This window comes from Colobus angolensis, unplaced genomic scaffold (genome assembly GCF_000951035.1).
Source record: "Colobus angolensis palliatus isolate OR3802 unplaced genomic scaffold, Cang.pa_1.0 Scaffold241, whole genome shotgun sequence".
NCBI classification, from domain to species: domain Eukaryota; kingdom Metazoa; phylum Chordata; class Mammalia; order Primates; family Cercopithecidae; genus Colobus; species Colobus angolensis.
The window spans coordinates 4,775,833-4,790,168 of NW_012115611.1; the positions used below are offsets into that span (position 1 = coordinate 4,775,833).

The 14,336-nt window shown below is 34.1% G+C and overlaps 1 protein-coding gene across 2 annotated transcripts in view; it reads right to left on the minus strand.

Annotated features, from left to right (window-relative positions):
- The window catches only part of EYS (eyes shut homolog (Drosophila)), a 2,062,375-nt gene that overhangs the window by 1,222,328 nt on the left and 825,711 nt on the right, over positions 1-14,336 (minus strand). For both annotated transcript variants that reach the window (XM_011945635.1, XM_011945634.1), the window contains exons 16-18: positions 14,000-14,259; positions 3,792-3,888; positions 3,502-3,609 (exon numbers count right to left, since the gene is read on the minus strand). In XM_011945635.1, the coding sequence (XP_011801025.1) occupies positions 3,502-3,609; positions 3,792-3,888; positions 14,000-14,259 (465 nt within the window). The remainder of the gene's footprint in view (positions 1-3,501; positions 3,610-3,791; positions 3,889-13,999; positions 14,260-14,336) is intronic.

A 14,336-nucleotide genomic window follows, 5' to 3' on the forward strand; every position in this document is an offset into this window, starting at 1 on the left:
AATGTAACAACAAGAGCTAACTGTACTAAATATATACCAACAAATGGAAAAAAAAAAAAAAAAAAAAAAAAAACTGATAAAACAGACATTAACCAACAAAAATCAAAAAGACAAAGAATGATATTACATAATGGTAAAGGGATCAATGTAACAACAAGAGCTAACTGTACTAAATATATATACACCCAATACAGGAGCATCCAGATTCATAAAGCAAGTACTTAGAGACTTACAAAGAGACTTAGACTCCCACACAGTAATAGTGGTAGACTTTAACACCAAACTGTCAATATTAGACAGATCAACGAGACAGAAAATTAACAAGGACATTCAAGATATGAACTCAGCTGTAGACCAAGTGGACCTAATAGATATCTACAGAACTCTCAACCCCAAATCAACAGAAAATACATTCTTCTCAGCACCAGTAGCACTTATTCTAAAATTGACCACATAATTGGAAGTAAAACACTCCTCCACAAATGCAAAAGAATGAAAATCATAACAAACAGTCTCTCAGACCACAGTGCAACAAATTAGCGCTCAGGATTAAGAAACTCACTCAAAATGGCACAACTACATGGAAACTGAACAACTTGCTCCTGAATGACTACTGGGTAAATAACAAAATCAGGCAAGAGAAAGAAATAAAGGGTATTCAAATAGGAAGAGAGAAAGTCAAGTTATCTCTGTTTGCAAACGACATGATTGTATATTTAGAAAACCCCATCGTCTCAGCCCAAAAACTCCTTAAGCTGATGAGCAACTTCACCAAAATCTCAGGATACTAAATCAATGTGCAAAAATCACAAACATTCCTATTATAATAGACATTAATAGATAAACATTAATAGAGAACCAAATCATGAATAAACTCTCATTCATAATTGCTACAAAGAGAATAAAATACCTAGGAACACAACTTACAAGTGATGTGAAGAACCTCTTCAAGAGGAACTATAAACCTCTGCTCAAAGAAATAAGAAAGGAAACACAGAAAAATGAAAAAAAAAAAATTCCATGCTCATGGGTAGGAAGAATCAATATGGTGAAAATGGCCACACTGCCCAAAGTAATTTATAGATTCAATGCTATTTCCATCAAGCTACCATTGACTTTCTTCCATTATTGGAAAAAAAAAAGACTTTAAATTTCATATAGAACCAAAAAAGAGCCCATATACCCAAGACAATCCTAAGCAAAAGATCGAAGCTGGAGGCACCATGCTACCTGACTTCAAACTATACTACAAGGCTACAGTAACCAAAACAACATGATACTGGTACCAAAACGGAAATATAGATCAATGGAACAGAACAGAAGCCTCAGAAATAACGTCACACATCTACAACCATCTGATCTTCGACAAACCTGACAAAAACAAGCCTTGGGGAAAGGATTCCCTATTTAATAAATGGTGCTGGGAAAACTGGCTAGCCATATGCAGAACTCTGAAAATGGACACCTTCTTTACACTTTATACAAAAATTAACCCAAGATGGATTAAAGATTAAAATGTAAGATCTAAAATCATAAAAACTCTAGAAGAAAACCTAGGCAATACCATTCAGGACATAGGCATGGGCAAAGACTTCATGACTAAAACACCAAAAGCAATGGCAACAAAAGTCAAAATTGACAAATGGGATCTAATTAAACTAAAGAGCTTCTGCACAGCAAAATAATAATAATAATAATAATAATAATAGATAAATAAATACATACATAAATCATCAGAGTGAACAGGCAACCTGCATAATGGGAGAAAATTTTGCAATGTATCCATCTGAGAAATGGCCAATATCCAATATCCATAAACGACAAGAAACTTAAACAAATGTACAAGAAAAAAAACAATCCCATCAAAAAGTGGGTGAAGGATATGAACAGACACTTTTCAAAAGAAGACATTTATGCAGCCAACAAACATGAAAAAAAGCTCATCATCACTGGTCATTAGAGAAATATAAATCAAAACCACAATGAGATGCCATCTCATGCAAGTTAGAATGGTGATCATTAAAAAGTCAGGGAACAACAGATGCTGGAGAGATGATGGAGAAAATGTGGAGAAATAGGAATGCTTTTACACTGTTGGTAGGAGTGTAAATTAGTTCAATCATTGTGGAAGACAGTGTGGTGATTCCTCAAGGATCTAGAACTAGATATACCATTTGAGCCAGCAATCAATTACTGGGTATATACCCAAAGGATTATAAATCATTCTACTACACAGACACATGAACATGTGTGTTTATTGCAGCACTATTCACAATAGCAAAGACTTGGAATGAACCGAAATGCCCATCAATGTTATACTGGATAAAAAAGGAAATGTGGCACATATACACCATGAAATACTATGCAGCTACAAAAAAAGAATGAGTTAATGTCCTTTGCAGGGACATGGATGAAGCTGGAAACCATCATTCTCAGCAAACTAACACAAGAACAGAAAACCAAACACTGCATGTTCTCACTTATAAGTGGAAGTTGCACAATGAGAACACATGGACGCAGGGAGGGGAACATCACACACCGGGGCCTGTTGACGGGCAAGGGGATAGCATTAGGAGAAATACCTAATGTAGTTGACGGGTTGTTGGTTACAGCAAACCAACATGGCACATGTATACCTATGTAACAAACCTGCACATTCTGCCCATGTATCCCAGAACTTAAAGTAAATAAATACATATAAAGGTAGATGTCACAATTAGGCATTTCTAGAAAGGCCAAATTAAACATCTCAAAATGTACATAAAATTGTTAAACTTCATATTATTATAAGAATGCAGGGAGACTACAATAAGATATAACTTTACATACAGCTTAAGATGGAACATTCTGAAAATGCCAATAAAAACATTATTCCCTGCTAAGAGTACAAACATTGTATTTTTCAAAAGAAATGAAAAAAATATAGATGTGATTTAGCAAATGTGACCATGTTTACCCAATGGTTCAACAATTCTACTTCTATATATGTAACCTCGGATATACTAGTACTTGTGTATTTAGAGAAATATTTGAAAACTTTAATATCATTGTAGGTAAGACAAAAGAAGCAAATAGTCCAAATATCTATAATCAGTAGAAATATAAATTTTGGCATATATTTAATATGAAATATTATATAAAAGGTAAAAATGAGCAACAGATACATGCATCAACAGGAATGGCAAAATATTATGTTCAACAACGATTTCCAGACACTATACACAATATTGTTTTGCTTATATTAACATGGAAACTAAAGAACATTTTGTTCAGGCACACATACAAATGGTACTATAAACTAACAGCAAGAGTTGTAAATAAAAATTTGAGATTTTTGACATAAGTGATTGGATGGGAGAAATGAGGATGTACTGGTACAAGCACAAATGTATCAGTAGTGATCTGCTGCCTCAGTTATAAAATGGGCACATGTGTGCTCACTTTATTATTTGCTGAATTATACATATCAAATAATTAATTTAATAAAAAGTAGCTTCTCACCTGTTTGTCAGATCCACACATGTCCCATTATTTTTACAAGGTTCAGAGGAACATTCATTAATTTCAATTTCACACAGAGATCCAGAAAACCCAGGTCTGCAAATACACCTTTTAAATAAAAAATTTAGTAACTCCATTAGTATAGATGTATAAAATCAATGCTTCAACTAATTGTAGCATGGCAAGTTTTTAATAAGTATAAATGTTGCTTAATTCACCAATTAAAATTCTATACCTATATACATCTAGACACATAAACATGTATCTAGATACTTTTTAGTTTTCTGTACCTGAAATTGTTGACCATATCTTCACAGTCACCATAATCCTGGCAGGAAAGGAAGAGGCACTCTTTCACATCAATTTCACAGTGTTTACCTTCAAATTCTGCAAAGAGTATGAGATGAGTATGGATGAGCAATCCTTGTTAGAAAGTATAAAAATCAGAATCAATGGTAGTCTAAAGAATACATTCATAATGGAGGTTAAAAAGGGAAAAAGAAAATAATCTCGAGCTTCTCATAAAACTCCATTTCACATAATGTGTGCATAAAAACATACCAGTTTCTAGATTAATCAGTTTAAATGAAAGATTCAAGGGAGGAATACTCTACTAAATCCTCTGAGAAGGTAGATATGTTGCTAATGTTGCTGTTGTTTTAAAGTATTTAAATGTTTGAACAAGAAGAATTGAAATGATCTGGAAAGCAAATGAATTAATGTGATGACCAATCTTAGAGTAAAATTGAGCTTCAATGATCAAATTTATTCAAGGCAGTTAGCAGATGAGGCAAATTATTTAATTGCTTTTTATATCTAAGTGATTCAAAGAAAACAAATTATTTTGATTCATAGCTACATAATCAGTCATCCATTTAAACACACGCCAGTTATATTAAAAAAAATGAACGTGAAAGAAAATTATACAGGCTGATAAAAGAAGCAGTTGTAATTATTTCAACTCATTTGTGTCAGAAAAAAACTGCATGTAATCACTTTTTACAACACAATGAAATATATTAATATTTATAATAAACAGTTAAACAATTCTATGGTTATATATTGACTACTTATAATAAAGTATATGCTTAAAACCATTTTTCTTGTTCATATTTTTTCTGTACTAATTCAAACATGTAAGAAATAAGATTTTGGCCGGGCGCGGTGGCTCAAGCCTGTAATCCCAGCACTTTGGGAGGCGGAGACGGGCGGATCACGAGGTCAGGAGATGGAGACCATCCTGGCTAACACTGTGAAACCCCGTCTCTACTAAAAATACAAAAAATTAGCCGGGCGAGGTGGCGGGCGCCTGTAGTCCCAGCTACTCGGGAGGCTGAGGCAGGAGAATGGCATAAACCTGGGAGGCGGAGCTTGCAGTGAGCTGAGATCCGGCCACTGCACTCCAGCCTGGGCGACAGAGCGAGACTCCGTCTCAGAAAAAAAAGAAAGAAAGAAAGAAATAAGATTTCCCTTTATTTTGCTTTTTCAGTGATATTACCAAGCACTAAATAAGTTCAGCCACATTATACAATATTCTAAATGTCAATATGCAATCAGGCTAATTTAGTTTGAGGAACAAAGAGTCATTCAAGTTATTTTAAGGAAACTATTCATTGTTGGCATACACATAGACTGGAATTGGAACTAAGAAGCATTTAAAGGGAAGCATAGTCTAGCTATCCAGGAATGGCTGTCTTCCTTTCATAGTGCCTGTCCTTTATCCTTCTCATATCACTTTTTCTTCTCTTTCTATCACAAATATCTCAACATGTTCAGTTTCAAATCACTTGTAATGTTGGCATGCAAATGATATAGCACAGTTTTCTTGGTCTCTGTCTATATTATGACATTTCAGCTTCAGCATCAACTGTTCAATGAAAAATTCTCTCGGTAGTTTGTCACTCAGATTCCCATGATAGAACATGGAATTGACTGACCTACTTCATCTTTTCATATCATACCATGCCACAGTCAATGCCATTCTCTGTGGTGTCTACCATTGGATCAAACTCCAAACCTGCCTCCCGTTGCAATTTAACAGGGGGCTTGGTGTTACACCTTATGAAATCTGGCTGCCTCTTTGGTAGGATATAATATGGAAAACTGAAAGTTACATAATCCAAAAGAAAACCAAAAAGAAAATTAAACAAAGTACAGATATAACAAATAAAAAACAAATAGCTAGATGGTGTATTTATAGCCACACATATCAAAAATTATATTAAATATGATTTTTAAAAACTCCAATTTGAAGGTAGAAGCAGACTAAATAACAGAAGAAACTACATGATATCTAAAAGAAATTTATTTAAAACATAACAACAATGATAGGTAAACATTTAAAAGATGGAATGATCACCCACTATGAAACACTAATTGTAAGTAAGCTACGGTACTTATGTGACTAGCAGACCAGGTAGTCTTCAGGACAAGCAATATTTTTAATGTGCTTTATTTTTCTTACTCACTTCTCAGAGCCTGCAAATGAATCTCTGAAGTTACACTTTTGTAGTTCGTTCATACACTAGATGTTGTATCTTCAGCATTAGAAACAAAGTTAAAATGAATTACTTCCAAGTTAATACGGCTCTCCTCACTTTAGGTGAGCAAGTTGTAATTGTTCCAGCATGCTTCATCATTCTTTAATCACCATTGCTGTTTTCTATATTTAGGTTGTAAATGCCACAGTACAGATATAAACAACTTAGATTCTGTTTTCAAAAGATGTTTAATTCTTTAAGTATTTTATTGAGATTAGATTTTTCACAAGTTAAAAATTTAAAAACTTGAGTGCATTTCACCATTTCCACTTTAAGCCTGGTTAGTTTTCTCTGGGAGGCAGGGCATTTTGACACTAAAATGATTCTTAGAAATGTTCTTTTGAGGCAGCGGAACTCAGGGGCACTGACTGGCTATAAAGACGTATGAGTGAGTCTCCATGATTTCAGCTGTGCTGATGAATTAGAACACTCAAGGCCCAGGACCTTGGGTAGTTCACAGGATAACCTTGTTTCCCGTGATTTTGTCATATCCATTAAATTTGACATTTCTGAGATGGAGTTTTGTTACCAACTAGCAACATATGTCAATGGGTTGAGGAAATGAGATTGCCGAAATGCAGTAGACATTGGGAGAAAAAATAAAGTATATGTGGATTGCATTCAAAATAAAGCAAAGGTTTGCTGAGAGAGCTTATGTTTTACGGATTTTAAGAGTGAAGTATGCATACAGTCACGTGCTGCATAACAACATTTTGGTCAATGACAGACCACATTTTTAGCGACAATGATCTTTAAAGATTATAATGGACCTGTAAATGCAGTAGGGTATCTCATCTAGGTTTGTGTCAGGACACCCTATATTGTTCACACAACAAAATTGCCTAGTGATACATTTCTCAGGATATATCCCCTTTTTCAAGCAATACACGACTGTTTACTTAATCCCAAACTACCTATTCTATAATCCTTGGTGTTAGAAGTTGTTATTCACTTCTGTGAAAGGTTCTTGTTTTGAATATATGAAGTTACAGGTAAGAAACTATGCAAAAAGAAAGTTTAGTATTACTAATTTTATGCTGTCCCCCTGTTCTTTATTCCTACTCAGAACTATTCAGTTAACCCTGCTTTGTTAACTACAGTGAGGATCTTCACATGCATTAAAAGCGAAGCATTCTCAGATGGATACTGTCTTGATCCTTTTCTTACACTGTCTCATCTGTGTATGATAACAAATACACATGAATGGTTAGTAAATGATATTTTTATACTTCTGCCCTTGTTCTTCCAAAACATACAAAAGTAAATTTTAAAGCCTACTGCACAAATGTAAGATCTAAATCAATCTGGATTATAGGTATTATTTTTTAAAGTTAATTAATATTTTTCCTTTCTAACAAATTCAGCCTTTTTGCAGTTTATGCTCTAGAAGGTAATGTTGGGAACAGAGTACAATAATGAAATTTTCATAAAAAACATTTTACATAGCATTATATTTTTCAGGACTATATTTTAACAATCTCTACTTCAGAGCTGGTATTAGTTGGAGTAATTTGAAATGAATGTAAATAGGGAAAAAACTAGTGTATATCATAGCATGAATTCAAACAAGGTAGTTAAAAATAATATATTTTTAAATCAAAACTCGAACACTTAAAAATGTTTCTCTTTCAAAAGTATTAAATGTATTATTTCTATTTATTCTTAAATAATCTAATTTCTCTGGATTTAAAAGCTTGATAAAAAGAAAACAAAAAACACCTCAGAAGTTTCTCTTAGCAAGTCAGATTTTTTAAAAATATTATTTTATTGAAAAATATTTGTATTCAAATATTAACATTTTCTAAAATAATTAATCAATATAAGTAATTCTTCAAATTTAACTTTAAAAACTATGAAATATGAATATATAGAACTAATATTTCCAATAGTCCCTAATAAGATTTTTAACACCTATTTTTAAAGTGAACTTAAAAACAGAAAAGCTAATATTTTAGAATGTAATAAATATTTAACATGTTTTGTTTAATTATGTATGTATTTTCTTTAAGGAATTTTCTAAATTCAAATTTCTACAGCTATTAACCTTAATAGGTAAGTACTACAACATATGTACCTGTTTTTAATTGTCAACAGGAGTAATTTCTAATTTATACAAACTATTTTGTCAAATGACACATTTATTTGGTATTTGTACTTGTATACCTTAGGTAATGTAGAATTAACATAATGATAGTATATATACTGGAGTAATAGACACACTTAAATGCAACTACTTGTCTCCTGTGATACTACAATTCCATCAAGCTTAGGATCCCAATTGTAAATCAATAGCACATGTAAATGATCTGATTCTGCTTTCACTACAGCTCTTGCAAGGTATGTTTGCCACATTTTAATCCTGTCATTTAAAGAAACGTCTGCTTCTTTCACCTTGAAGACATACAAAGTGGCTGTTTTAGAAACTAAGCTCTTTAGATTAAATTAAGAAGTATTTGATAGGGTAATTTTTTGCCTATAAACTGAGAAATAGAGTAATTCAAAGAAGAAACTAAAAGAACCATTCATAAAAAGACCATTAGAAGAAATTATTTAATTCTTGACATATTTCTAGGCTAGACACACACATGCTAACATAATAATTCTACTGTATGCTACAAATACACACACTTGCATGCATTTCATCTGAAGTCCTCTCTATCTTCTTAATCTTCATGTGGTTTTGTGGGTTTTATTATTATTATTATTATTTTTGTTAGAGACAAGGTCCTGCTCTGTTGCCCAAGATGAAGTTCTCACTGTAACCTTAAACTCCTGGGTTCTAATGATCCCTCCCGCTTTAGACTCCTGAGCAGTTAGGACTGCAGGCATGAACCACCACACACTGTAAGTTTTTAAAAAATAATTTGTAGAGATAGATATGTTGACCAGGCTGGTCTGGAGCTCTTGGCCTCAAGTAATCCTCCTGCCTTAGTCTCCCAAAGTGCTGGGATTACAAGTGTGAGCTATTGTGCCTGGCCCTCAAGTGATAAAATTTGTATTTTATTTCTACCAGCTTGAAGTTGAAACCGGTTTATTCAACCTTTCCCATTTAAATTGACTCTTTGCCTTCACATTGTGTCTTAGCCATTACTCTATAGGCCATAAACAATATAAACAAAAACATTAACTTAGTTAAGAAGTGAGATTTATTGGTAACCCGGTTGAGAGGTGTATCAGGCAGTTCACAAAATTGAAGTAAGAACTGTAAGTTCCTCCAGGATTCCTTCTTTCCCAAACACTTCTATCCTACTATATACAGATCACCTCCACATGAAGAGAACATGGTCGTTGACTGTACCAACTGAAAATATCTGGCAGAAAGAGAAGGCCTCCTCTCAGCATCAATTCCAAAGAAGGGGTCTGAATGCCAATATTTCAGTCACATGCATGCCCAGACTTAGGTAAACCATAGTTACCAGGGGATGGAATTTACTATGTGTCTTAGCTTGAGTTCTTAAAAAAAAAAACAAAAAAAGTCCGGGGCAATGATTTTCTCACAAGAAGTTTATTTGAGAGGTCATCCCAGATCCCAGGAATTATTGCAAGGGAGTGGAAAATAAAGCAGGGAAGGGAGTGGTTTAATGAGCACATAATTGTTGTGGGCAACTGAGGCTTCATATGCTGGAGACCCTCTTATAAATCATGCAGGACATAACTAAAAGTTGTCAACAGAAATGAGAAAGCAATATTATGTATCCACAACTTGTCATCCCTTGTGCATATTTCTGGCATAAATGTGGAAGTGATGCAGGATTTTTCTCAGCCCATTTGCCAGACTTGTGGGAAGGGTGCCCCATCTACTGGGTCCACTATGCTCAAGCCTTTGGGGGAGGGAGCACGTGAGCCGTGAGTGCAGGACCTCACTGGCCACTAGTGTGCTTGTGACACTGAAGTCCCAGAGGGGATGTTACAGTGCTCCTTTAGTTCCACCATTCACGGACAGCAGTGTGTTAGCAGCTCAGCTGGTCCCTTGTCTCATCACATGGTTGGCTGCCCTCTGCCAGGGAGGGCAAAGGGCTGGTTGGACAGCCTTTCTGGGTACCCGTACTCAGAGGGTCCCAAGCTCTTGTCTGCTGTCCAAGAAGAATGAGGTCATGCAGATGACTGAAGGGTGGTGAAGGTGGAGAATTTTATTGAGTGATGAAAACAGGTCTCAGAGGAGAGGGGAGCTTGAGAGGGTATAAGTAGGACAGGTTGTCTTCCTGTACAACCTGAAGGCAGGCTGTCTCTTCCCCAAAGTCAGGCCATCTCATCTTCTACTGACTGAGTCTGGGGTTTTTATAGACACAGGATGGGGAGTGTGCGCTGATTGGTTTGTGAGTATGCAAAAGTTAAAATGAAGACAAGACTCGAAGGTGGGTACAACAGTGAGGAAAACCAATTAGGAAAGCGTAAGTGTATGTAAAATAGGTGAAGGGTTGGGATCAATCAGAGGAAAGCACTGCCAAACAGGAAGACAAGTTCTCAATCTGGTCTGAGGATTTAACTTATAGCTTGGCTTTCAGGCTTTAAACTGTCATTGGCTTGGAGGTGATGTTTCACCAGGTACCTATCCTTATCTGTCTAGGCATTTGACTGCCTCCTGTCACTATCAAAAGCTTTTACAGCATTGTACTTTAATGATTAATTAACTGGTGTGTCTCTCCTTTAAACTTTAAATTCCTGAGGGCATATCTTCACCATGTTTAATTTTTCCAGAACCTATCTCAAGACTTGACACATCATAGGAAATCAATACGTTTGTTGAATCAGTTAATAGTACTTTTAAAATTTCTAGAACACTACCAACATGCAGTTACAAGACAGACATGTATTTGTGTACAGAGTACAGTTTATAGAGGCAGAAAAAGTTGGTTACAATAAATTTCTAGGTGTGTAAATTCATTACATACTAAATAATTAAAGGTAACACTATTGAGGTGTCAAAAATAAAACCCATTTGTTTATAGAAATCTTATAAAATGTGCCTTTCTATGTGTTGTTTTTCTGTTTATTAAAGCAATGTTTTTTCTTACATTGTGCCAAACTAATAAGATTTTATATAAAATAAACCTATTGAATTATTAGTGTTGCATGCTCTTTTGCCTCCTCATTTACCTGTAGAAAATGTTCACTATTCATAGAGACCCAATTAATCACCTCAGTTCTAGTCAGAAGACGGAAGCATTGCCCTTTATTTATCTCACAAAGCAGGATCACAATAGTTCCGGTGCTTAACTATACTGATAATTTTTTAAGTAGCTTACTTTGCAAAAAGGATTAGATCATTTTTACTATACATTTCAATCACATTAACCAAAATAGTTTACCTGCTAAGCAAGCAGTTTGACATAAACCCAAAAGTATCAGTTATTCTACTTGCTGGTCCTTCAGAGTGAATTTGAATGTCATTTCTAATATAGTTGTCTAACATATAGTCGCATTGTTACTCTGGCTGAAATTTTATCCATACTCACATTTATCTAGTGAGAGACCCTATAGACTGACTAAAACTGTGAAAACAAATTCAGAAATACATATGCTGAATCCTTAGCCTAAAGCTTTAAATTTCTACTCTGATGTCCTATTTTAGTCAATTGACAAACACCAACAACTTACAAAGAGATCCAGTGGAGCTTCCAAATCATATCTGTAGATGTTAAGTATTGGAATTCTTTGTAGTTCTAAATGTTGATACTTGTGAGAATTAAATTTGATAAAATATTTTCTTTTAAAAACAATATACTGGCTTTGACATAGAACCTATCTTAAATAAAGCTGTTAAAGTAACCCAGTCAAAGCTTCTAAAATGATGCAGTCAACTTCTTTTGAATTTTCTGAGGTAGTTTTTAAAAGCAATGTTACAGCCTTTAATTTTTGATCTGCTACAGAACTTAAAACTACTAAAGACACATTATTACAGTAGTCAGATCTGATTTACAGAAACATACTCCACAATTAGGTTTATAAAAACATAGATGCAAATTCACTAAAAAATGATGTGCACTTCAAGTATCTCTTTGTACTGAATCGCAATCACAAAGGAATAAACACATAATTCACTGTGTCCACCTTCCACTCTAGCCAAAGCTCTGATTTGACTTAAGTACAATGATAAAATACTCAGGGGAAATACGATTTCCTTCATTTAATAATAGTGAAATCTAAATTCTCCCCATGACATCTTTGTTAACGTTCAAGGGGACAGCAGATATCATTACTAGTTCAATATATGACTAGAAGGTTTTATAATGTTTCTAAACTTTCTTTCTCTGACCCCATAGCAGGAAAGAAATATCACTATATTTTATAAATGCATTAAATGCACTTATAAATAGCAAATTAATTTTTAAAATATTAAGGTTTGAAAACAACTCCCACTTTGTAGAAAATTATCTCTGGTAAAAACAAAGGAGGTTTACCTAAAATGAATAAATATACTATGGCCTTCTCAATAAATATCTATCTAATATTTATGTTCTGTGATTTTTTTTCTATTTTACTTAGCTACTTATATTCTCAGAAATAATAATTTTATTAAGTAAAAAAACTTCTATGTAGTAGAATGTTTAGTAGAATTGTTCTACTAAATAAATTCACCTCACTGATATTGAATAATTTTCAACAAGTTTCACTCTCAAAGTTTGCTAAAAGGAAAACTATTTACCTGTTGGAATTATGTTCTTCATAATTACTAAATTTGTCTGGGCATCAAATGCTCCCCTTTTATTTTTTCTTCTCTATCTTGTTTTACCTGTCTCATTCTTGAAAACATTCTTTCACATGGTCGATAAAGCCCATGCCATTTTTGCAAAATATTGATGGTTATCTAGTTTTTAGTTTTAATCTTTCAGAAGACCCAGAAGTTTCTGTCATGTATACCGTTTCAAGGACTTGCCTCAAAATCCTTAAAAAAGGTTAATATCTTAAGAAAATTTTAGAGGATTTGCAAAAACAAATGGAAATAGCTTTGAATTAGACAGCTATTTAACTAAAGTCATCTAAACTGGCTTTTTTGAACAGAAGAGTAAATAAGTGACATCCTTATCATTAAGAGACTCCCTTAAGGGCCAGTGAGAGGGAGGAAAACATGAAACCACAGGTGAATATTAGAAAATAAATTGCAGTTGTGGACCTCCAAACACAATGTGTTTTTTATATTATGCTTATGACACATCTAGTTATTCTGAAAACTGGCCATGTGTTTTGGAGCAGAAGCATTTCCATTGAAAATCGTAATTGCTTGTGAGTAACCATCAACACATGAACAGTGAACATGTACCTAAACCACTGTGCATCAATAAGACTTTCTTCACTTGCACATGAAGAGACCCCAATCAAGAAAGTTTAATGATATAAGCAGAGTTATTGGCTGATATGACCCAGAAAGCCAGAAATATCCTGGCTTCAGGATATTTCCTGAATTCAGGAAATATGGTTGGATCCAGGAACTCCAACAGTATTATTTGAACTGTTCATTCTTTCTTGCATAGGATTTCTCTTATGAGACTAAGCAGCCACCAAAGTTATGTGATTGTAAGTAAACAATCTAAGTAGAAAGAAGTAATATTTTGATAGCTCCAGAAGAAAATGTAAACTAAGACATTTCATTACCTTCAATTATACCTATGCCCACCTCTAACTAACTGCTATTGTCATGAACACTGCATGAACAGGATTGTTCAGAAAAGAGAAACTGTTATTAAAGGAGAGACAACTTCTGAAAGAAAAAAAGGGCCAAAAAGCTGTAAAGCTTTACTCTTTTCCCTCTTCCCAATAGTGAATTCTTACATTAACTCCTTTGGTGTATTTCTCTATTATATTTTTATAACAGGATTTGAAGTTAGATACTCCTCTACCCACAATGTGCATAGGGTTTTTCTAACCCATTTGAAGAGGCCATCATCCCACAGGCACAATAAATACACAAACTAATTAAGTAGTTATTTAAAACCATTAAAATCCATATCAGTTCTTACCTTCTCTACAAATACAATGCTGATTTCCATCTACCAAAGCTAAGCATGTTGAGTTGTTTCTGCAAGGGTTATTAAGTAGGTCACAAGGGTTATAGCGTTGGTGGCAAAACTGTCCAGTATAAAGAGGTGGGCACAGACACACAAATTGTCCAGGGATGGTAGATTCGTGACAAAGACCTCCATTCATGCATGGATCAGAGTCACATTCATTTATTTCTTCACTACAGTTCTGTCCAGTCCATCCAGATGTACACTCACACCTGAAATAAAATATTAAAATTTTAAGAAGTGTGAACTCATTTTTCAAGTTTACTTTTTGTATTTTTAATTACTCCCT